This window comes from Microcebus murinus, chromosome 15 (genome assembly GCF_040939455.1).
Source record: "Microcebus murinus isolate Inina chromosome 15, M.murinus_Inina_mat1.0, whole genome shotgun sequence".
NCBI classification, from domain to species: Eukaryota; Metazoa; Chordata; class Mammalia; order Primates; family Cheirogaleidae; genus Microcebus; species Microcebus murinus.
This window is the reverse complement of record NC_134118.1, coordinates 25,796,448-25,822,747: the sequence shown is the minus strand read 5'-3', so window position 1 is coordinate 25,822,747 and position 26,300 is coordinate 25,796,448. Positions and strand designations below refer to the sequence as shown.

General features: G+C 38.1%; 1 protein-coding gene and 2 non-coding genes across 3 annotated transcripts; all 3 read left to right on the top strand.

Moving 5' to 3' along the window:
• Positions 1 to 1,842: 1,842 nt before the first annotated feature.
• Positions 1,843 to 2,976, top strand: LOC105858713 (olfactory receptor 2B2). The gene has a single exon (XM_012742031.3). It carries the CDS (start codon positions 1,843 to 1,845, stop codon positions 2,779 to 2,781), a length of 939 nt encoding a protein of 312 aa, XP_012597485.1. The 3' UTR covers positions 2,782 to 2,976.
• An 11,501-nt stretch (positions 2,977 to 14,477) lies between these two features.
• Positions 14,478 to 14,548, top strand: TRNAG-GCC (transfer RNA glycine (anticodon GCC)). The gene has a single exon. It is a non-coding gene; the product is annotated as a tRNA-Gly (tRNA).
• A 747-nt stretch (positions 14,549 to 15,295) lies between these two features.
• Positions 15,296 to 15,367, top strand: TRNAM-CAU (transfer RNA methionine (anticodon CAU)). The gene has a single exon. It is a non-coding gene; the product is annotated as a tRNA-Met (tRNA).
• The last annotated feature ends 10,933 nt before the right edge of the window (positions 15,368 to 26,300 follow it).

Sequence of the window (26,300 nt, the reverse complement as noted above, 5' to 3'; positions counted from 1 at the left end):
TTCTAGAATAAGTAAAAAAAAATGAAAATACACATTCTAACATTTTGATGAGCATTAATGAAATTGAAAAATAGATTTGTTGATATTGATAGAATAATAAAATAATTTATAATGTCCTATTAAGATTTCCTTGGGATAAATAACTGTTTAGCTGGTGGAGTTGACATATTAGTCCCACCAGGGAATTTAGGGCTCTGAATAGCCTCTGCTGAAAGCATCATAGAGTTCCTGCATCACTGTTGTACTTTCACTGACACAGCTGTACTTCTATGTGCCAGGCACAGTACCAGGCAATTTACACTAAAGATCACATTTGTACTTCACATCAGATAGTTACTAGGACCCCTGTTGTTGGGGTTGATGGTTTGGGGGTTATAAAGGGAATAGGAAGTTGAATTTTAACAGGCAGAGCCATTTCCATTAGTAATCCCAGGAAATTTAAAATTCTAAAAATCATAAGTAATTCTTCCCTGAGCACTTTAGACTTTGGATCACTATAGTTTCTTTCATTTACACGCCTCGATTTCTAAAGGCCAGAGTCCAGGCTCAGCAGTGTGCACTTATGCCTCACATTATTTATGCTTTACATCAAGACAACTTAGAAAAGCATTACAATAGTCCTCCCTTGTCTGCGTTTTTGCTTTCTACAGTTTCAGTTACACAGTCAACTGCAAATTGAAAATATTAAATGGAAAATTCCAGAAATAAATGATTCATAAGTTTTAAATTTGTGCCATTCTAAGTAGCATGATGAAATCTTGTGTTGTCTAGCTCAGTTGTGACTGGGACATGAATCATCCCTTTGTCCAGCATGCTTGTGCTGTGTACACTACCTGCCCATTAGTCACTTAGCCATCTCAGTTATCAGAGGGACAGATTACAGGAAGGGTGAGTATAGTAAGGTATTTTGAGAGAGACAGAAATAACACAGCCACATAACTTTTATTACACTATATTGTTATAATTGTTCTATTTTGTTATTAGTTGTTGTTAATCTTTTACTGTGCCTAATTTACAAATTAAACTTTATCATAGGTATGTATGCATAGGAAAAAGCAGAGTATGCAGGGTTTGGTACTATGTGTGGTTTCAAACATTCACCGGGGGTTTTGGAATGCATCCCTTGCAAATAAGAGATGATAACTATATTGTATTCATTTTACAAATGAGATTCCTGAAGATCAGAGGATAAGAAACATTCCAATGTCATGCAACATACATAATAAAGGAAGGAAGTGATATAAGTACAGGCCTGTCAACTTCAAATATGATGTTATTAAATAATCTTGTACAAATTTTATGACTGAAAGGATATGTCTCCTTAAATTGTGTCTGGTAACTTACCAGATACTGCCTACATTGTTTTGGGGGAGAGTGAGTAATGAAGGTGGGGCTTATCAATTTTAACTAATTCCCACAGCCAGGAAATCTCATTGGCATTGTGGGGAAATTAGAATGAATTCAAATGGCAGAAGCTGTATCTACATGTACCTGATAGTAAATATCGAGGTAAAAGGAATGGGAAAAATGCATTTATAAAACATTAACATATCAAAGGATAAATTCTATGAATGTGGAAACTGAAAATATGCCTTAAAATTCTTGAAATTCACTTTGCTAATATGCTGCTACATATATATATATAAACACTTTGGAAATACTTGAACAGATAACTATTTATATTCTTATCAATGTATTTTTCACATTGTTAATAGGATCAGCCTATAAATTTATGCAAATCGCTAGTGAAATGATTATAACTAACTGACAGAGTCAATAAATATGTGTTTATTAACTTAGTGACTTTTACATTTTAGGGAACCAAGAGTTGAACCCTTTAACATGAATTGGGTAAATGAGAGTATACCACAGGAGTTCATTCTGTTAGGTTTCTCAGATCGACCATGGCTAGAGCTTCCACTCTTTGTGATGTTCCTGTTTTCCTATATCTTAACCATCTTTGGCAATCTGGCAATAATTCTTGTGTCACATCTGGATTCTAAACTCCATACCCCCATGTACTTTTTTCTTACCAATCTCTCACTCTTGGACCTTTGCTACACTACAAGTACAGTTCCACAAATGCTGGTGAACATATGCAGCATCAGAAAGGTAATTAGTTATGGTGGCTGCGTGGCTCAACTTTTCATTTTCTTGGCTTTGGGCTCTACTGAATGTCTTCTCCTGGCCGTCATGTCCTTTGATAGGTTTGTAGCTATTTGTCGGCCTCTCCATTACTCAGTGATCATGCACCAAAAGCTCTGCCTCCAGTTGGCAGCTGCATCCTGGATTAGTGGCTTCAGCAATTCAGTATTGCAGTCCACATGGACCCTTCAGATGCCGCTTTGTGGTCACAAAGAAGTGGATCACTTCTTCTGTGAAGTCCCTGCACTGCTTAAGTTGTCCTGTGCTGACACAACAGCAAATGAGGCTGAACTATTTTTCATCAGTGTGCTATTCCTTCTGATACCTGTGACACTCATCCTTATATCCTATGCTTTTATTGTCCATGCAGTGTTGAAAATACAGTCTGCTGAAGGTCGGCGAAAGGCATTTGGGACATGTGGCTCCCATCTAATTGTGGTGTCGCTTTTTTATGGCACTGCTATCTACATGTATCTGCAACCACCATCCCCTGCCTCCAAAGACCGGGGAAAGATGGTATCTCTTTTCTATGGAATTATCACACCCATGTTGAACCCTCTTATTTACACACTTAGAAACAAAGATGTAAAGGGAGCTTTTAAGAGGTTGATTCCAAGGGTCTTAATCAAAAAATAAGGAATTTTCAAATGACAGGCCTTGTTAAAGACTTGAATTTTATACAATTAATAATTTAATTCTCTCCAAGTTGTTTTATTTTCACTACTCTTAGAAAGAACTATTATGGTGATCTTCTTCAAATAAAATATCATTGACAGAGAACTACATCTTCTTTGTACTGCCTTAATATATTTATTGCACAAATCCTGAGAACTATATTTATGATTCCCGCCAAATAGTATAACCTTAAAATCTTTGAGGTCTCAAGCTTTATACCACTGATTTGCATAGTAAGGGAAGAGTCTTATATTTATCTGAGACTAGAATAAAAACTTAGATATCCTTTCCCCCAGAACACCCATTTTTATACACATAGAGATACACTAATACTCACACACATACAAACATACATGCCACAATTTTTTTTAGATAATTGTAGGACATCTAACATAAGTCTGAAAGTATCCAGTCTCCTTAAGTATAGATATAATGTTAACAGACCTAGCTTAAATGTTAACACTATTCTCACATCAATACAATACTAAAACCCACACGATTTTTCTTCCACAGTTTTACTTAGATCTTCGATCTCTTGTTTCTGTACTTTCCACTCTTCCTAAATCGAAGTGTCCTATTCAGTTCCATTTACCAAATAAAATTGTAGCTACATTTTAGACCTAAATCAAATAACTGTTTTTGACTTTTTACATGATTCCTATACTGTATATATTATCTCTTTCCTTTTAACCCCTAAAGCACTTATAGTTTAAATTATTAAAAAGCACATTATATGATGATATCTACCACTTATTTAATGCACTTTTCTTGTGCAAGAATAAAAGCTTATTAACTCCATGTCAGTTCCTTTGAGGTAGCATAAATTATAAGTATACTTCTTCCATAGGGCCTTCAGAACCTATAAAGGTACAAAAAGAAGATATACTTACACGCTGTAGGTTTGTTACTTGGTTGGCATTGCACTATAACTATTTTAATTGCTTTTTCACTATCTGTTTTTTTCCAATTTTTTTCTTCTACCAAATGTATCATAAAAACAAAAAATGCAATAATGAAGAAATACAATTAGAATGCTTCTCCTTAAGACCTTCCAGTAACAACATATATTTTTGTCTCAGTATAATTCTAATACAACATGGTGGATCTTAAAACTTCAACATGCATCAGAATCACCTGGAGGGCTTTTAAAATCCAGATTGTTGGGAGCCACCCACCTCAGAGTTTCTAATTCAGTAGATCTGGGGTGGGCCTGAGAATTTGCATTCCCAGGTAATGCTGATGTTGCCTTATCAGGAGACCACACTTTAAGAACCCTTGTGTTAACAGTTAAAATAAATAAATAGTGTTTTGCTGAGTTCCTATCCTTTATTTCTATTTCTTTTTCATAAAAGACTCTTTTATCCTGCTAGCATATGCCCTTATCAATAACTTGTATGAATTTAAAGATGACAGGCTTAGGTTGGGTACAGTGGCTCACACCTGTAATCCTAGCACTTTGGGAGGCTGAGACAGGAGGATCACTTGAGGCTAGTAGTTTAAGACCAGTTGAGGCAACACAGCAAGACCTCCATCACTACAAAAAATAAAAATATTAGCCTGGCGTGGTGATGCACACCTGTAGTCCTAACTATGCAGGAGGCTGAAGCAAGAGGATCCTATGATTGTGCCACTACATTCCAGCCTGAGTGACAGAGTGAGACCCTGTCTCAAAAAATAAATAAATAAAAATAAATAAATGAAAGAAAATTTTAGAAATTAAAATAATTGAGGAAAGAAATTCTTTCATTGTTTAATCCACTTAGCTTGGGCAGTTGCCTTTTTCCTTTGACTTAAAAAAAAAAATAATCCACTTAGCTGACAAAAGCAGTCTATTCACACACAAAATGAGTGAGATTTGTAACTTGCCTATAACTGCTGGGGTATGAAGATGAGTAAGAATGGTTTTTGCCCTTAAGCAGCTCACAATCCAAAGACTAAAACAGAGATAGGATACAAAGATCAGTAAATGTTCTAGTCATCTCCTACTGTGTAACACACTTGGTGGCATAAAACTACAACCATCTTCTTATATTCATGGATCCTGTGAGTGAGGAATTTAAACAAGTCACAGAAGGGATGGTTTGTCTCTGCTCTACAATGTCTGGGGCCTCATCTGGGAATACTCAAACCCTAGCTATTAGAATTATGTAAAAGGCATTTTCACTTGAATGTCTGGCACATGAGCTGGGATAATTTGAAGTCCGGGCTCTGCAGGGCACAGCCTGCTAATGATTTCTCCATGTGGCTTGGGCTTCCTCATAAAATGGCCTCAGGGTAGTTAGACTTCTTTATATAGTGGCTCAGAAAACCAAGAATGAGTTCTAACCATTCTAACCAAAAGAACATGTGGCTTCTGCCTAGGACCTAGACTTGGATGTCACAGTGTCTACTTTTACTCTATTAGCAGACGCTGTCACAATCCCACTCAGATTCAAAAGGACGGCATACAGACCCATCTTCTCAATGGCAACTCTTCTCATCTGCAACTAAGATAGAGTAGCATGAGTTTGGATAAGAAAGAGGTGGAAGATTCTGAATTTGACACATATTTCTCCCTAGCTGCCTTGTATCCTCACCCTCATCCTGGCTCTCTGCCTTAAGCCAACTTCATGGTAATAAGCAGTAATTTGAACAGGCAGAAATAGCTGAAGAGAAAGAAAGGGGATTAAGATAGGCACGTGATTTATCCTCCCCTTAACAAATCCCAACATGGTAAACCAAGGTACAATGCCCAAGGACTTTGCAGTAAGACACATGAAAGATGTCGTATTTCCTAATATGGTACTTGTGCAAGTCATTTGCACTTTTTTAAACCAAATGTCAAAACAAAGTATTATAAAAGATGATTGCCTTTATTAAAGTCAGCCAATAAATGATGACAATGAATGATAGTTCAGAAATTTCCCTTTGGACCAAAGATTCTATGCTGATCTGTCACTATGGTTTTATATTTTTTTGAATCCCTGCTCAATTTCAATGATCACTCAGAGCAGCTTTGATTGTTTAATTACAGCTTTGTAGCTTGAACTTCTTTGGTCATGTAAAGAACAGGTACATTTCTAGGTGGCTTTCCTAATCCTATTTTTCTAATAGGTCATTTACTTCTTTTGTTTTGTTTCTTGGTTCTTTTTCTTCTCCTCAATTTATAATTAAGATTATATTCTTATTTGTATTTCATTATAATACCAATATTTTATTCAGTAAATTTCTATTCATGGTATGTATTAATATATTAGAAGATTTGCATAACTAAATGGCCACTTTTTTTTTTTTTTTGCTTTGATGGTCAAATTCTGTCCCTAGTTTTAAAACTATATTTTTTATTCTTCTTTACATAAGAGTAAAAATTTCCTACAAAGTGTAGAAACTCAACCAGGATTTTTTTTTTTTTAATGTAGTGAGAAGAAAATGGCCTAATAGCAGTGATAGAAGAGAACTAATATTTAAGCCAAGAATTACATAGCATAAAAAATACTTTAAAAGAGGTCTGGCAAAATTTGCAGTGCATGTGCGGTAGTAATTATCTTTATTCTAGTGGAGTAATTATGTTTTGTTCTTCATTAGAAGGATCTGATCTGACTTAACTGCTCAGAGAACAAACTTTCCCACTGGGACCCTGCATGGAAGTTGTGGACACTCTTCCTGACCTTCTGTCTTATATTTAACTTTAGGAAGGATCAGGGTAGTTTGCACCATGTGGTGTCCATTTATAACACCTGGAATGAGCAGTATGGACTAACAATACGCCGCTGTGACTAGGGCAATAGTTTACAGCCCAAGCTTTCGGTATGAGCCTACGTTGCACAAGTTACAATTTTTTTTTGCTATTGGGCAATTCTCTAACCCTTGGTGCCTCAGTTTCATCCTCAGAAAAGAAGAGATAGCTATAGGATCTACTTCACAGAATTGCTGAAGATCAAATAAGATAATACACCAAATATGCTTAGTGTCTCCCCAATAGGTTATGAACCACTACTTTGAGAATAGATAATGTATCACTTTCATCTTTTCCTACCATTTGTCTCACAGGGACAAATAAATATTAGATATGCAATCAATGCCTGATGAATCACTAAAATAATTCATATCTAGTAGAAATTGGTTATAGCTCAATTTTCTCTCCCTGTTAAACACTAGTGTTAGCTGGGCATGTTCACTCATGCCTGTAATCCTAGCACTCTGGGAGGCCGGGGAGAGAGGATTGCTTGAGGTCAAGAGATTGAAACCAGACTAAGAGTGAGACCTCATCTCTACTAAAAATAGAAAAAATTAGCTGGGTGTGGTGGTGCATGCCTGATACTAAACACAAGCAAAATCCCTATAAACCCACTTTCATGTAGGAAAGTTCTCTACTGACCCTCTGATTCCATCTTCTCTGTAAAGATTTCCTCTGTTCTTATTCACACGTGGTACCCTGCAATCCTTCACACTGTTGTCTTTTAAATTACTGCATTGCATCCTCAGCCATCTCTCCAAGGTGTCTCTTTTCCCTAAAACTTAAGTTACCTGAAGTCTGGGACTGTTTTTTTCATCATTCATATTGTCACTCCTTTGTGCCTGTTAGAAGGCTTTGGATATTCTGGGTCCCCAAAAAGTTGAGTGATAATTATCTATTTTTATATTTATAAGGTATAGATAGTCCTGTATTCGATTTATGATTTCATTATCAGCTAAGTGAATGAGAACAAGTAACTTGATCTCTCTATTTTCTCATATGGAAAATTGGGACAATAATCCTAGCCTTGGAGTTTGTTATTTTTTAAAATTTAATTAATTAATTTTGAGAAGTGCTCCATGAAGTAAGTGTTGAACATGTAACAGGCACTCAGCAGATGGTCTGGTTTTATGAATTAACATGATACTTTCAAAGCCCTGCAATATACTTTACCTGCTAAAGAGAAATGCCAATTGATATTAGATCAGTCCCCCTCTCTTTGCCTCAGTTTCTCCTCCTGTACGATGAAGGAATTGAGGCCAGGTCTCATCCACTCCTGAGAGCCTTCTACCCAAGAAATGTGTCTTCAGGTGCACTAGCTGTGATCATAGGTCCTATGTAGACTAGTTCAGTCACCTGCCTCCCAGGACTTAGGGCCCCCAAACCTCAGATGAGACCCAGGGTCGACCCTCACACTCACTTCACCCATTCTCGACGTGGCTCTGTCCAGCTCTTGCCTCTCTGACTCCAGTCTCAGAAGAAAGTGGGTTTCATGGTTGAATGGCTAGGGAACCTAACTGTCCCGCACAGTCATTGCTGCAACCAACAGCGCGCGAGTTTTTGCTTCAAGTGGCAGGTGAGAGCGCGTGGGTACAGGGGCTCCTTCTGCCCTCCTGCACTGGTACTGGGTGACAGGCCTCATATTCCTGCGACGCCAGAGGCCAGCGTCCATTTTCTCATTCCTGCTCGTTCTCCGTCCCCTGTGGTGGGAGCGGGCGTCCCCTGGCCCTTCTGATTGGCTGTCACTGCACTAGGTCATCTATCCTCACGCTCATCATTGGACCATTCTGGCTTAGCGACCCACGCTCTACCAAGGTCCTGCTCACTGAGCCTGGTTTGGGCCTCGGCCTCTTTCCCACGCACTCTTAGTTCAAGTTTTTACATATGTACACACCTGTATGCGCTCACTATTCTGCTTGATTCCTCTGTTGGTTACCAACACCACACCACTTTGATTACTATAAACTTAAAAGAAATTTTAGATCGGGCGCGGTGGCTCACGCCTGTAATCCTAGCATTCTGGGAGGCCGAGGGGGGAGGATCGTTCAAGGTCATGAGTTCAAAACCAGCCTGAACAAGAGCCAGACAGTCTCTACTATAAATAGAAAGAAATTAATTGGCCAACTAAAAATATATAGAAAAAATTAGCCAGGCATGGTGGTGCATGCCTGTAGTCTCAGCTACTCAGGAGGCTGAGGCAGCAGGATTGCTTGAGCCCAGGAGTAGGAAGGAAGGAAGGAAGGAAGGAAGGAAGGAAGGAAGGAATTTTACCATCAGGTCAGCTAAGACTATTTTTTTTCTTTTTTTATCAAAATTGTCTTATTCTTTTCTTGACCCTTCACACTTCCCTATGAATTTGGGATCCGTTTCTAAAACGTTTCCTAATCAATCTATATATTCAATATAATTTCAATAAAGTTTGAATGTGAATTTTATGCAGTATGCAATTCACAATAAATTTGTTAACATTTAAGTTTTTATTCTCAACTTGGTCATGATGAATTATCCTTTTAATAGAGTCCCAATATCAATTTTAACATTTTATTTATGTTTTGTATTTATATTCATTAATGATAGCAACCTGGGGAGTAGCCATTTGTCAGAAGTAAATTTACCTTTGAACCAGTTCTTTAGTTTTATTTTTTGGCTTCTTTTGTTTTAGATTCCTCCATCCACCCCCCACCAAGCTAGTGGCTGCAAAATAATATGAATTTTATTTACCTTCCTTGATTGATGATGTTGAGCTTATTTTCACGTTTATTGGCCATTCTTTTTTCCTCCTCTATTTAATGCCTATTTATGTGTTTCATCCATTTTTTTCTATTTTGCTCTCTGCCTTTTAAAACAACCTTGATTGTGAAATAAGTTTAGATCTTCAGAAGAGATGTAAAAGTAGTAGAGTGTTTTCATATACTAGTGGTTCTTGACCAGGGGCAACCTCCAGCTTTAGATTATCCAGTCAAGATTTTCAAAATTATTTAGGTTACCTCTTTTGTTCTGCACTTTTTGCAGTGAGGTTAAGTTATATATTTGTAATATAGTTGGATTTTTTGTCGTAGTCAGCATTTCATTCAGAGATCCATTGATATTCTGATTAATATTTTAAAAATTTGTTTATAGTTAAGTTTACTCTTTGATGGTGTACAGTTCTCTCTACTGGATTTGACAAAAGGCATAGAGTTGGATGGTCACCACTGCAATACCATACAAGGAGTTTCATCACCCTAAAAATTCTCTTAAACCCTAAAAACCTCCTCCCCTTCCCTTAATCCTTATTTTACATCCTTTTTTTCCTTTTCCACAATATCATATGAATCTTGTTAGGTCCGGAACTGAGAGAGAGAAACACACGAAGTCTCATGTGTAGCAAAATGCTGTTTATTTTAAGCATCTAGGCACAGATGGGTGGAGGCAAAAAAGTGTCCATGAGAGAAAAGGGGAGAGCCTTGGGTTTTATAGAGCCTTGGGTTTTATAGAGCCTTGGGTTTTTCAGGGGGAGTAAGTGGGCCAGCACAGCTGCTTGTAATAAATTCTTTTGCAAAGAACCAAATCCTGGCCGGGCACGGTGGCTCACGCCTGTAGTCCTAGCACTCTGGGAGGCACGGTGGCTCACGCCTGTAGTCCTAGCACTCTGGGAGGCTGAAGCTGGCGGATTGCTCAAGGTCAGGGGTTCGAAAGGGGTTCGAAACCAGCCTCAGCAAGAGCGAGACCCCCCCCCCATCTCTACTATAAATAGAAAGAAATTAATTGGCCAACTAGGAAAAAAAAAAATTATCTGGGCATGGTGGCACATGCCTGTAGTCCCAGCTACTCGGGAGGCTGAGGCAGCAGGATTGCTTGAGCCCAGGGAGTTTGAGGTTGCTGTGAGCTAGGCTGATGCCATGGCACTCACTCTAGCCTGTGCAACAAAGCGAGACTCTGTCTCAAAAAAAAAAAACAAAAAAAACCCAACCAAATCCTGAGACCCCTTTGCCCCAGTCACATTCATCCTTCAGCTGTGGTGTTGTTCTTACCATGAGAGCTAGGGAAGGATAAACTTCATCTCTACCAGGGAGGGACGAGGAAGGAATGCTGTCTGTAGCTATTTGTTAGATTTACAAAGTCCAGGAACTCTAGACTCCTGCGGCTATTGTTTTACAAGCCTAAATTTTGCATTAACCACATTCTGTCCTATACACATTTTTCTGGTTCCCACCTGGAACAAACCTAACAAATCTATGCTTATTATTCTGTCTTTTTTGACTATCATGTGAATGAAAGCATACAGTAGCCTTTTAGGTCTGCCTTCTTTCATCTAGCAAAATGCATTTAAAATTCATCCATACTGTAAATCTATAGCATCCTCCATCTTATCACTGAACAGTATTCCATTGTATTTATATATAATAGTTTGTTTATACATTATTCTATTGAAGAACATCTTTGTTTTCTCCAGTTTTGGGTGATTATGAATAAATTTGCTGTAAAAGTTGTCATACTTTTTTTTTGTATGACCCTGTTTTCAATCCACTTGAGTGAATAACTAAATCCAAAAATATGATTGTTGGATCATATTGTTTGGATTCATATTTACATTTCATTTTATAAAAAACTGCCAAGCTATCTTCCAAATGGCTGAACTATTGTGCATTCCCACTAGTAAGGGATAAGAGAGTTCTTATAGCTCTGAATCAGCATTGGTATTGTCAGTGTTTTGGACTATAGCCACTATAATAAGTTTGTAGTGGTAGCCTATGCTATTTAATTTGAGTTTACATAATGTTGAATAAACTTTATAGGAGACCATTGGTTTAGACTGAGCTCCTGCACTAGGTCCAACAGACCAAACCAAAATGGAGTCACTCATGCTAAAGCTCCATGTTTCCAAGCTGAAACTAAGTTATTTATCTGATCTTCTGAGAAATCAGGAGAGAGAGAGAGAGAGAATAGCCAAATCCCCAAACAGGCAAGTTTTTCTGACATTTTAAGGAAGTCTCCCTGCTTTAATATCTACAAGAAAAATAACTTCTAAACAACCAAATCCACTTTTTGTTCTCTTTTCTGCTTTCTACAGCTCTCTTCTATCTATATAGCCAAACTCCTTTGCTCTGTTTTTTGTAACATGCATTCTATTTTATAGAGCAAAGTGTTGTCTGATTCCAGAATCCCAAAGAAAAGCCAATTAAGAACTTTACACTATATTTCTTATAATTTTGTCTTTTGATGCTAATGGCAAATGATTCTGAGCATCTCTTCATTTGCTATTTGCCATCTGTATATATTGGGGGAAGTATCTGTTTCAGATGTTTTGCCCACTTTTTTTAAATTGGATTGTTATACTCAATACCAAAACCAATAACTCTTTTATGGCCTAACCATGGACTCATACTACATTTCCAAAAAGGGAACAAGAAGATGCAAGTTCCAGAGCCATTTACAAAGACAGACAAGAGAACGACTTAGACAAGTTCCAAGAGCTGGCAACAGTCAGTATGCTAGCTGTGAATGGGGTCCAAACCACATTTCTGTCCAGCCATAATCTTGGGAGCTCCCAGCCTTTCAGTTGGCTGCATACATATGCAGGCCTGGTAACCTATGTGCCCCCAACAGGAAGAAAGACAAGCCAAGATCTCAGGACAAAAAATGAGACAGACAGGAAAGCAATAGCTGTCTGTGAGAGGGAAAGCATTAATAACAAATGGGCATCCAAAGACCAAGCACCATAATTCAAACTATTCTTATAAATGTTTCTCTTCTGAGCTAAAGGAATTTGCTAAGAAAATGTGTCCAGGTTTTGAGAGGGGAGTTTAAATCAGGGCCCAGAGTTCCAAAAGATCTTCTAGAGGGTTGAGGACAGGGAGTTAAAAGTAAACGGGAGTCAAAAGAAGGTGGAGAAGAGGAATTTATGGTGGATTTAAAGGATTTTAACTTGTTTTAAATCTGATTTCTCCTTTTTAATCTTGCTAATAAGGTCCCTAAGGCTAACCATTATATTTCTCTGTATCCTCTTTTTAATTTGATCACCCCACATGTGCCAATAAGACAGTTGTTTTGAAGGAGACCTTTCTAAAAAGAATATTTAAAAAAATATAGCAAATTTATTTATACCCCAAATGACTCAACCAATAAGCCTTTTGATAGAAAAACCCACAGGTAACTTTGCAGGTTTAGAATGCTATGGACACAAATGTTGTTCCCAGTGTGGACAAAGAAGATGCAGCCCCCATAACCAAAAGTCCACTTCCAGAGATGGACAAAGTCCTTTGTTCCACAGGCAATTCAGGATAGTGTTTGGCAAATGATGCCTCTGGTCTCCCATGGAACATGAAATGACTCCAGTTATAAACCCACTAATTTGTGACACCAGACAGACCATATTGGGTGTGAGTTTCCTAGCACTGATCCAAGCAACTAAAAATTGAGGAAACAAAAGACTGTTGTGGACTGGGACCTCTTATTAAGACAAATTCCCCTGAGAGCTGGCATGGTTGGACAAAGGAAATGCGCTTGTCACCTCATGTTTTGGGCTCCCAGTCTATTTAACTGGGTGCCTGTTGCAGGCCAACCAGCTGACAGAGACCAGAAAGAGTGTTCTCATTGGTTGAAAAGCCAACCTCTCAGGACAGAAAAAAAGATGAAAGGAGAACCTCGTTTGGTTTTTCTTTTGAGGACCCACAGCAAAATTTGTCTAAATAGACACTGATTCAGCGAGAAACATGAACTCACCAGTCTGTGACGCTGGCTCGAACAACAGGCTAGTGGGACTATGCCTGTGTTCTTGCGCTATGATCTCCTCTTTATGGTACAGCACACAAAAGAGAGACAAAGGAAAACAATGGCCAACCCTAGGAGGGAAGGGATCAGAAAAGTAGTAATGATGGCCATGCAACATAATTCCTGTCTGTAGACATGCGAATTTATTCTGTCCCACGGTAAGGACAGAATGAATGGACATCTTTTGTAAACATATTTGGGGAACATCTCTCCCAGTTTTGGACACATTTACACGTTCGTTTCAATATTCCCGATGTATGAATAACGTCTATTTTCTGGATTCTTTTTTGAAAAGGCATTAACACCTCACCAATGACCTCATTAATGAGTTATACAAAGTCTTTAACACGGGTTAATTTTTATATTTGCATGAGAGTTGTAATGCATCTTTTTTGGAAAATTATTTATCAATGAGACCTTTGCGCTCAATTTGCCTGGAAGGAGATGCTAGCTCCACCTCCATAACCATGGCAACCAACGTTTAAGGCAAACCTACACATTTCCCCAACTGCCTCGCTTCTCTGTGCGGAGCCCAGTTGAGAGCAACGCTGCGTCTCTGTCTTCCCCTCATCTCTGGCTCCTGCCCTTCCCCTTTTTCCTTTTGTTCCCCTGCCTCCTTCCTCTCCTGGGGTTCTCTTCCTCCTGGATCTTCCTCTCCCTTTTCTTCTTTCTTTCTGCCCGGGACCCCTTTTCTTCTCCCTTTCCCTCCAGAACCCACCCGGACCCTGAGCCTTCCCATGGTCGCAAAACGTCCTCCGCCTCCCAAACACACTAGGGAAGTAGGCCTCCTCTGTAGTACTTCCTGAGACTCTAGAAAGTTCGAAGCCTCGGCGCACTCCACAGTCAGACTTCAGCCCCCTCAGCAGCGGCGGATAAACCGGCGAAGGCTTCCGCGACCCGCGGGGCGGAGGAGCCGGCACCGCCAGCGCGGCCCAGCTACGCCCCAGAGACCCGCTTGGAACTGGGCCGCCCACACCGGGCCTCTAGGGTCGCACCGGACGCTCTCAAGTTGCAGTGAAAGGGTTTTTTTTTTCTTGAAGGGAAGCAGGAACATTATGAGACTCTATTCAACAAGAACGAAAGGTACCCAAATATCTTTTTGAAAAGAAAACATACACTAATGTTTTGATTAAAAATAATAGCCAAAAGGAAAGCATTCTTTAACATAGCAATGTATTTCCCGCATATAGCATTGGTGGTTCAGTGGTAGAATTCTCGCCTGCCACGCGGGAGGCCCGGGTTCGATTCCCGGCCAATGCAAATGCTGCTTTAGGATTCCTTTTAATCCTTCAAACATCTTGAAAATACCTACTCCATTTCAGAAGTCGGATATTTTTCCTACTCGATTTTTGGATTATTTAAACGTTATGTGTTCTGACTGCATCATAGATAAAAGGGGCAGGCAGACAAGCGACGGGTTGTTTTCCTGTTACGGAACCACCGATTTTATTTGCTTTCAAAATATTTGAAATCAATGCATTCTGAATTAATTCTCTTGGTTTAGGCATGAGTAGAACCAATGACTCTTTTTTTTTGTATTAATACTTTATAGAATTATGAGGCTCTACATGAGATAATGTATGTAACATCTTTTTTTTAATTTTTTATTTTATTTCAGCATATTATGAGGGTACAAATGTTAAGGTTACGTATATTGCCCATCCCCTCCTCCCCCCTCGAGTCAGTGCTTCAAGCGTGACCATCCCCCAAACGTTGCACATCTCACTTATGTTTGTATATACCCATCCCCCTTCCCAGCCTCCCGACACTCGATAATGTTTTTCCTATATGTCCACTTAGGTGTTGATCCATTAATACCAATTTGCTGGTGAGTACACGTGGTGCTTGTTTTTCCATTCTTGAGATATTTTACTTAGAAGAATGGGTTCCAGCCCTATCCAGGAACCAATGACTCTTGAAAAAATTAAATTTATCTAAATATACAAAAAGCAGACGCTAGAATTCACTAGAAGAAAGGAGTTGCCCCGAGAAGGACTTTTCATATCTAGCAGAGTGGCGCAGCGGAAGCGTGCTGGGCCCATAACCCAGAGGTCGATGGATCGAAACCATCCTCTGCTAGCATCCTTTTTCCAAGAGGGCAAAATATAAAAATGCCAGATATTTGGAACGTAGTCTCACCAACCTTCTCGTATTGGCTGGTACCAAAGAAAAGTGACATCAAGTGGAATAATTAACATTCCTCTGAGAGGGAATAATGCGCAAGTCAGAAAGCAGCTTCTTTTAATAAAAATGTTATACAACCTAAGTATTAGTTTTGTTAAAAGATAATTTTGTTTATAGGCATTGGAGGTGCCTATAAACATATAGTTCATATGGAGGTGAACTTTCCTCTCAGGACTGCTTTAGTTGTGTCCCACAGGTTTTGATAACTTGTGTCTCCTTTGTCATTTAGTTCAAAGAATCTTGATTTACTCGTTTATGAAGTGATCATTTGGCAGAAGTTTGTTTAGTTTCCAAGACTTTGTGTAGAAATGAGAGTTCCTGTTAGGGTTGATTTCTACATTTATTCCATTGTGGTCTGAAAAGATACATGGTATAATTTCTATTTTTTAAATTGTTTGAGACAGACATGCTTTGTGTCCTAGGATATGTTTAATCTCAGAGAATGACCCATGAGCTGATGAGAAGAATGTATATTCAGTAGTTTTGAGGTAGAATGTCCTGTAAATGTCAGTCAACGCCCATTTGTTCTAGAGTTCTGCTTAAGTTCATTATTGTTTAATTTATTGGTTTTTGAAACTACTTATTCAATATGTAAATGATCATTAAAAATTAAGTGGATATAAAGGTTATAAAAGGTTATAAAAGGTTTATAAAAGTCTTAACTTATAGTCAAATTGTTTAAAATTAGATGGATTTGTTTATAAGATTTTATTAAAATTAACTTTGATCATTAATACACAAATGCAATGAAATTTGGTTTTCTCTTTTAAACTAGATTGTCATATTTGTGATATTAATAGGAATAACATAAGATTTTTTATTCACCTTTTAATAAACTGCGAAAAGGAAGGGAAGGAAAAAAAGACACAGATTCAGCTTCCTTATTAACTTATACTACACTCTATTAATGGTCTTATACTTGTTTGAGACACTGAGTCTCTCCTTTCTCAAAAAAAAATAGGATTTTGGCATTTAAAAAAAATATATATTTGAATTATTAATTTGGCTATAATTTTATAGTAACCTACAATCTTGTTTCATGACAAGTGCCTTATGATAAACAATTCATGACTTCCTACTTTTTAAGCTTTCACTAAAATTTAAAGTTACTAAAAATAAGAATTCTAGTCAATGCGTGTAATTCTATAAATAAGGTGCACCAAAGAATAAGATTTTTTAATAAGAAAAATTATAAAACAGAATGTTCTTATTAAAATATGTGTAACTTTGTCTAATTCAGAGGTTATTTAAAGGTTGAATCAAAATTTTAGAAAGAAAGTAAAAACAAAATTTCACTTGTGTAAGAAAAAGATGTAAAGGGGCAATGAATATAGAAATATATTTTTGGTAAGAAAGGTTAAACAGAAAGAATAATGTAAAGAAAGGATCTTGCATGAAATTTTTGTCCTTAAATGACTTGTTATTTAGGAAAAGGGAATGTTAGGACAAAACCGAAAGTTTTAAGGTATGTTTTATAGATGGTGTGTGGTACGTGCAGGTTGGGATAAAGTTTATAAAAGGAAATTTATTAAAGAATTTTGGCTAAAACAAAGATTTCTGTCAATATTAATTTACTCTTAATGAAATGACATGATATACTAATTTTGATTCTATAACATGTTTTTTTTCCCTTTTAATATAAAAAGTAATGTAGTACAAAAGGTTTTTGTTTAATTTTGGCAATTGGCCTAAAAGAAACAAAGATTTTATGCTTTGTCAGATAATCCCCGTGCTCTCCTTATTAGGTTTTGACTAACTAAAAAAACGAAAGTTTAAAAGGATTCAGATTTGCCGGGCGTGGTGGCTCACGCCTGTAATCCTAGCACTCTGGGAGGCCGAGGCGGGTGGATTGCTCAAGGTCAGGAGTTCAAAACCAGCCTGAGCGAGACCTCGTCTCTACCATAAAAATAGAAAGAAATTAATTGGCCAACTAATATATATAATATAAAAATCAGCCGGGCATGGTGGCTCGTGCCTGTAGTCCCAGCTACTCGGGAGGCTGAGGCAGGAGGATTGCTTGAGACCAGGAGTTTGAGGTTGCTGTGAGCGAGGCTGACGCCACGGCACTCACTCTAGCCTGGGCAACAGAGTGAGACTCTGTCTCAAAAAAAAAAAAAAATAAATAAAAGGATTCAGATTTATACCCATATAACTTTATCACCTTTAAAATCTTTTGATGGCTATCTCTCTCGGTTAAATTATTTTATACTGGTTTGTGATTGTATATGAACAAATGCTTTGAGCCTTTGATATTTAACAATCTTTCCAAAACTTAAATTCTAAATCCAGCCTTTTGACCTTAAACAAGCTTTTTATACATTAGGATTACTTAAAAGTCTAAGACAGACATTAGATTTATTTGATGTGTCAAAACCATCCAGGGAACATTGTCAAATATAAAATGGTGTTCAATTTTCTTTGGGCTATACTTGTATGTTATTAATATATATTCTAGTATTGTAAAATATTGACATGTTTTGGTATGTGTTATCGGTAATAATTATGATTATTATGTAAATTGCTATCTGTCACAAAATAACCAATTTGGTTTGTCAACTGTCTCTAACCATGGCTGGTCAACTTTTATCATCATTTAAGTTATTATTTTACTTTGATTCATCTCAGAAAGTGGTTCTTTCTGGCTGAGTCTAAAATTGGCTTCTTCAAGTAAAGGCCATGGAAAAGACTGACAAATCCACTTGAATACTGGTTTCTGATAACTTTGGAGATTATATATACCACTGGACTAAAACAAAATGAAGTTCCAAGACTTTAACTTCAATTAAAAATCTGATATGACCATGAGTATAGCTAACTCAAACCTCATGAGACAGAACTAAATTTTCATATAAAGACTCTTTATTTAAAACATTAACTAATTCTTTTGTTTTGTTTTCCAGAGTCCTGACAAATTTTAGGTGATTAGCAAGTTTACCTGATCTCTGGGACCTTAAAACCATGGAATCTGCCAAAGCCCTGTTCAAATATCCTCCCTCTAAACCCAGGGAATATCACGGATGAGGGGGCGTGTCAGATTGTAAGGGCCAATTCTGAGGGATGGAATTAGTTTAGACCCTCCATATGAAGGAGGGACACACAAAAGCCTAAAGGAAAACTCAATGAAATACTTTGTCTTTTCAGGCCACATGCTGCAGATATCCATCCCAATCATAAAAGGTTTTTTTCGTGCTTCTTATAGACTTAGAACTTACTGAGTGTAAGTTTTATCAGTTATAGATTATACAAAAGAAAATATAATGAGTAATTTATCAGCCACTTTAGTATAAATTACTAAATTCCCTTAGCTTAAATGTTAATGATGCTTGTATTTGCTACATACAAGTCTACCACTAAACCCAAGAATATAGTATCTCAATACTTGTAGGTAAATTAGTTTTATAGCTTTGCCTTTGATATTTTGCATTTTACTCTTATGTCATCTAAAGGTTTTTAGAGTATTAATGAGTGCCTGTCTACCTCCGCTCATGTTTGGTTTATTTCATTGGCTGTAAACCCCAGTTTGGCTCTTCAGTCCCCTTGCCCTCAAGGGTCCCATCGAAGGACTAGATGGACCCAGGGCAGGTAGCCACACCACCCTGGCAACAGATGGGACAAAATGAAAGTTTGGCCATAGATGCTGCCTATGACAGATCTTGGCCAAAAGGGGGGAATGTGAACTAAAATGCTCACCCTCCCACTGGCTGACTGAATGGACCCTCTGGTGGCCAAAGGAGTATCCTCAAGCAAAATTGCCTGCCAGGAGGAGAGAGGTCAGACATGCCTTATCATGCCCCGCCTTCCCTTTTGGAGACTTCCTTTGTAACCCATTAACAGGCCTAAGGGTATGCAAGACAAACCTGCAGGTCCACAATTTATGCCACAAATGGTGGCTTATCTCTGGGAAACAGTTTATGTTAAAACATTCCAAGCCTTTAGCCAATTACAATCCAAAGAATCTTTAAACCCACCTATAACCTGCAAGCCGCCCCCCCTTGAGATGGCCCACCTTTTTGGGCCAAACCAATGTATGCCTCCCACATATTGATTGATGGCTTTACCTGTAATCCCTGTCTCTGAAATGTATAAAAACCAAACTGTAACCCACCGACAATGAATCCACTTGCCCAAGGCCTCTTGGCAGTGGCTCCGAGGCATGGTCCTCAAATTTGGCTCAGAATAAATCTCTTTAAAATTAAAAAAAAAAAAAAAAAAGTAGCTTCCAGCTAAGAAGTATAAGGTACCCCATCTCATCAGAGAAATAATAATAAATCCATCAACTAAAATTTGTCCATCTTTGCTTACTACCATTTTGTAAACAAGAACTTAAGTTTAGAGTTCAGTTAAAGGGATTTTATTAATAAATAACCACTCCCAACAATCTCTTCCTCCTGCTCTGTTTTCCCTCTTACCACTTATTACTATGTAGCATATATAGTATTTTCTCTCCCATGAAAGTAAATTCACGAGGACAGGGATTTTTGTGTTTTGGTACTGTGGTCGTCACTGTACCTAGACCAAAACCTGGCACAGCTTCGTATATCCTAGGTACTGGTGATTTGGAAAATACTAGTTAAAAGCCACAATTTCTAATTCACCAAGCCATCAGTATTTCATATTATTTTTCACCTTTCTTCTTTTACCTTTTAAAAAATTCCAGAAGAGTACAAAAATGACCACACAGAATTGATCTATTATTTAACATCATGACATATCACTATTATATATTGTATATTTAAAGAAAAAAACACTCATAAAATATAAGTACTTTCCAACTTCCTCCCCAATCCTGTTATCCACTTTCTCAGGTCAATTCTGCCATGAACTTGATGATCATCTGTCCCATTTTATTTTCACTCTTGCCTACACATAGGTCCATTTCAATACAATTTCCATCTGAAATGAATTTTAAGATACTATTCTCAGTTACAAGCTTTCTACTCTCATGGCTCACCATGGGCACATGCAATTTATCTAAAAGAAAACATTTGCCAAAAAAGAAGACACAGTCTATTTTCTTTCTCTTGGGTCCTATGTAAGAAAAGAGTTTTCAGTTTGTTCTTGGATATTTTGACCATAGAACCTCCTTTCAAAGTGATGAGTTCAATATACCTTCTAATCTTCCATAAGGCACTGATTCTTCTCTCTATATAGAAAGTTTCCTATTAGCAAGCATAAAAGGAAACAGTATGTAAAAATAGTTTGAAAAGAAAGAGACCATGGGACCTCAAAGCACATTCTCTTTGTATTGTGAGAAATTGTCAGGATTAAAATGGAGTCACTAGTGTTAAGAAAATGCTGACAAATAGGGCCAAGGAAGGCCATGAAGAGAGGATTTTTATTTTTGTAATGCTGATAACAGAAGCTATCACAAAAGACGATAAAAACGACAACCTTATATAAAGGCTATTGTAAGCTTATGTAAAAATACTTTTGTAAGAACATTTATCCAGGAACTGTCTAATTTCAAACTGGTGTTATCTTGGTTATTAATCTTTGTAGTCAAGGACAATTATTTCAAAACAATTATGTAATCCTCCTAATTTTTGTCTTTAAAAACCTGTGTCTTCCTTTACTTCCCAGAATACACACGTAGTTTACTATGGCATGTGTAATCCCATTACAGTGCTCTATTCTCACATAAATATTCTTTCTGGTAGAGCTTCCCTCTGTTTGTATTTTGAGTTGACAGTATAGTACTGCTTTTTCCAAAATTGAAACACATCTTGTCATATGTTTGTTAGTGACAGCTTCATGTGACCCACGTGGTGGAGACTTATTTTTAGAAACAGACTATTTCTGCTGGAAAGAAACTTTGGAGATCCCTTTTAGTTAAAGAAAAGACAAGGAAGACCAGACAACCCAGGAAATTACACATAACATGTTGGCAGTGGCAGCCAGGGGAGATGATGGATAAAAAGAACTCAAGCCTTCTTATTCCTCAAATTATTAGTCTTCAGTTGTCTATTTTATAGCTTTGGACAACTATTGAAATTTTCAAATTTCAGAATTTCCTAGAGAGGCCTGGAAACTCCTTATGCGGGGCACTATTCCTCTGGCATGCAACTGAGTGTGTCTATCTGGTGAGGTTTGGAGGAGGAAAAGGGGACTAAGGCCAGCTTACCTATGGTCCCACTTTCCTTTCTATACTCATCACTTGGGATCATTTGGCATTTTATCAATTTTCTACATCTTAGATTCTACTCCATAAGAGCTAGAGGAGTAGGGAAGGAGGGGACTAAGGGTGACTTAGGAAGAGTAAAGAATTATGAAAATAAAGAATGAGTTTTCTAAATAATAGGTAGTATACCATCTGGATAAGGTGCCAATTTCTAGTCTTTTCTAGGTTTGACTTCTGTTGCCTGTTAACTCTTCCCTAATAGATAAAAATAAACAAACGGTTTTTGTGATAATTAACTTCTTTCTGGAGATTCTGCATTTAGTCAGATAAGGAAGATATAGGAAAAGCCCCTCTGTGCATTTGCAATTTTCCTAATGCCTTTAGCTTGAAGTAGTCAGCATAGCAATGTGACATATTTTGGGCTGGTTATTTCTTGGATTCCTCCAGTATACGTTGCAGGGGGCAAGGGAAAATTTCCCCATATGTATTTGATCAGTTTTACATAACATGGGAGCCTTCAGAATGAAAACCCAAAGATACCTAATGCTTAGGTTCAACAAAGTATGGACAGCCACATAGAAATTTGATTGGACAACAAGGGTATGATCTAATGCTCACAGACTGAATGGGGAAACTCAGCAAGGCCTGCCTGTTTAGATTCTTCTTGGACTCTCTGAGCATGCATTCCTTCCTTCTCTGTATGGGGCAGGACCCTGGGGGGCTTATAACCTACAGTCAAACAGGGTAGGTCAGATAATTTCTTTACACCCAGTATTTACACAGAAAGGTGGTGGGGGAGGAAGTTAAGAATAATATTTTTAGGTTTTATGGCTGGCTTAAGGGAAAAGAGGTTCTAGTTTCTGTGATCCATCTTGGGGAAGAAAGATCCAAGTTTTATGGGTAGCCTTGGGGGAGAATGGGACTGAGAGACAGGAGGGCAGAAGGTCAGAGAAAAACTTTGTGCTTCTGAAGCTGCTTCTGTGGCCTTCCTTTTGGGGTATCATTTTCTGAGCCCCAAAAACATATATCAAAACATCACATTGTGCTCCATAAATGTGTATAATTATGATTTGTCAATTAAAAATAATATTAATAAAAAATAAGATAAATATAACTTACATAGAAAAGAATGAGTTTATTTATTCAGATAATTATTCTATCCACAATAAACAACTCCAAACACCATTCACTACTTTAATCTCATTGCTGTTGGTGAGCTCAGAATTTAAAATTTTTCTTTTAATTTCTTTATCCATTTACTTAACTACCAGAAAATATCTCCTGAATACTTCCTGTATGTGTAAGACCTAGTGCTCTGCCCAGAGGGACTAAGTAAGCAATGGATTCTTTTCAGTTGAGGACTTAGAAAGCTGGGAAGGCCTGGGCATTTGATCTGGGCTTTAGTGGCAGAGAGAGTAGCTTGGTGAACAGCTTTTCATGGGCCCAGGAATCTTTGATAATGTCCAGAGATCTTCAGCTATGAAATGAAGGGATTGATGAAGTCAGCAGATCCTTTTTTTGTTGAATCTGCACCATGTTATAATTTTTTATTAGTTGCCAATATAAAAAATTTAGAATATTTCATTTTAAAATGCATATCTACTTGAAAAATTGGAAGATTCATTGTCCCTGTGCCTGTATCACTATAAGAAAGAAATTGGTGAAACTTCATTGTACAAGTTTGTGTTCTTCAGTTCTCTGAAGTCCCACTGGTCCCATTAATTTCCATGTTAGGTGGCATTTATGAATGTGTTTGTGCTATGGTTGTTCTTATAGCAGAATTTTTAAAGGGGCTCAATACGCCTTGGTTCATGTCTCTATCAAAACTGAAAATATAATATCAGAAGTTTGTGTGCTTTGAGAAAAATAGCAAAGCCGGGCAAAATGGTGTACACCTGTAGTCTCAGCTACTTGGGAGGCTGAGGCGGGAGGACAGCTTGAGCAAAGGAGTTGTAGGTTGTAGTGAGCTATGATCGAGCCAGTGCATTCCTGGCTGGATAACAGAACGAGACCCCCATCTCCGAAAAGAAAGAAAAAATAGCAAAATGCACCTTTCTTTATAGAGATAAGGCATGGTTCCTAATATTTAACCGGTTTTGCTCTAATGTGCTGGGCCCTCGTGAACAACTGACATTTAACGTCTGGTTTAGGGAGTATCATAACTGTTGCTTTAGCTGCAGATTAAACTAAATATAGACATTTTATGAAAGAGAATTTGGAACAGCAGGTTGGGATCAAAGTATGAAAAATGGTTTTAAGTGTTGTTATGGATTGAATTGTGTTGAAGTCCTAAGCCCCAATTTGATTGTATTTGAAGACAGGCCCTTTAAAGAGGTAATTAAAGTTAAATGAGGTTGTAAGGGTGGGACCCTAATGTAACAACAGGACTGGTGTCCTTAAAAGAAGAGGAAGAGACACAGGGACAAGCATGCACAGAAAAAAGACCACATGAAGACACAGAAAGAAGATGGTTATCTGTAAGCCAAGGAGAGAGGCCTCAGGAGAAACCAAACCCACTGACACCTTGCTCTTGGACTTCGGGCCTTCAGAACTGTGAGAAAATAAATTTTTGTTGTTTAAACTACCCAGTTTGCGGTATTTTGTTATGTCAGCTCTATCAAGCTAATGCATGCATTTTAATGGGCAACAGAGTTAGACTTTGGAGGAGGGAGAAACCCAAGCATTTAAAGGAAAAAAAAAGAAAAAACTTGCAAAATAACCGAGGTTACTACGTGTACATTGTTATGTTCATGGTGGAAAAACTGCAACTTAGTCCCATGATACTCATATTCAAAAGTCATGACATATCTTTAAACAGCAGCCTAGCAAAAATCAGGGATATCATTGCTTTGGGCAGGTATTCAAGTTTACAGGAAACATTCAAGTATTTATTATTTTGTTGACCAGAACTAGGAAGCATGATCCTATTATTATTTATTTTAGAGTACAGGGTATTTTGTTTTTTCATTTTTTTTGTTTGTTTTGGACAGCTCTGACCAGACCACAAAACTCAGCAGGACTTTCTCTCACAACTCTCATCTTTCTACCTACCCGTAACCCCTTTTAACGCATGCACGAATGACTCTTGGAGTAATTACTAACTTAAATCTTGAAATTAAAAGGAGATACAAATGATAACTTTACCTAATCTATCAGTAGAAAGTTGGGAAGGAAGTATTTCAATTGAGGCTGGAAAATACACCTTGGATTAGTGCTTCTGCTTTTTTGCCACAAGATGGCGGAAGAGGGCAACACTTCTTATCCCACCTACTCCAGAGGATGATCATTCCTCAGATCTCTCAAGGACTGGGGGAGGAGGTGAGGAATCTATCTCGCAAAGAGGAATGAAAGGAGATAAATGTGTTGCCAACAAGTTCAAAACCACGATGAAATTAGGGGAATGCTCTTCACCAAGTGGTACAAGGTCTGAGGAAGAGAATCCCATTTTAGGGAAGGAAAGGGCAAGCCCGTGTACTGTTATTTTTCGCATGATCCTCTGACCTGTTGGCATGATTTCAGGGCTGTTTGTTGCCTGTGACAAAACTGTTCCTCAGAGGTAGAGAGCCCCAAATCACAGCTGTAAGTGAAGTGATGACAAGGAAAGAAAAAGGAAAAAGTTAACGGGTGATTTTTAGGCCTGGAGTAGGCCTCTGGTGTAGGGGCTTGTTATTTTGTTGTTAATAGAAAAAAAGATTTACAATAGCAATAATTTACTGGAGAGGGGATAACGTGGTGGCAGAGGATGTTAATGCTATAAAATGCAAGAAAGGAGCTGAATTAGTCAATAGCCAGGCCACTAAAACGAGCCTGACCCGCAGACAGACCTACGCAGACAGGCTTAAGATGGCTTCCCTCTTGCTCTAAGAATAACTGCTAGTGGTAAGTCCCTAGAGGAAGTATAGTGGAGGGTGGTGGGTAGAGGGGAAGAAGGGTCTGTTCTCGAAAAGCTCTTGTGTACTTCTCCATGGTTGCTTGTGTACTTCTCCATGGTTGCTTGCTTGCAACAAACAACAGCTAACTGCTAAGCTCCACTTCTGTAACCACTTGCTTGCACCACTAAGGTATAAAAGGACAGCAAAATCTTTGTTCTGGGCTGCTTCTCCCTCCTTGCATGGAGTGGTGACAGCCCCTGCTCAGGTATTAATAAACTGATTTGGCTGATTGGATTCTGATGTCTGAGTCCCCTTGATCCGCTGGTTTTCAACAGAGCTATTGAGAAGGGGGAATTGAAGGACTTTCGATCATGTGTTGAAAGTTTCTACTTCCTTGTATTCCTAGCTAGCCCCTGTTCTTGGTACACCTCCTACCTCTGTAACCTTTTCTGGGGTCTGCTTCTTTTTAAATGCTGGATTCTCCGATTTCTGTTGCAGGATTCCTAATCATGGAATCCCAGCCTGAAAGCTGCCCCCACTGCCGCAATGAATCCTGCCATATCTTCCTCCTTAAGGCCGCCTGATTACATTGCAAGAAGGCAGCTTTCCCAAATTGCTGGGTTCCTTGTTCAACATTTTATCCTTCAGTAGCTTTTTTTTACCTTTAATGTTCCCTTTGCGCTTTGACACCAATCATTTCAACTCACCCTAATATCTCTGTGGAGTTGGCAGGGTTGACAGTCAGTGCCTATTCTCTAGAGGTTATGGGAAAGGGACACTGAGAAGTTAATTTCGCCCAGGGTCTGACTGCAGAAAATCGGTTAATTTATAGCCTCTG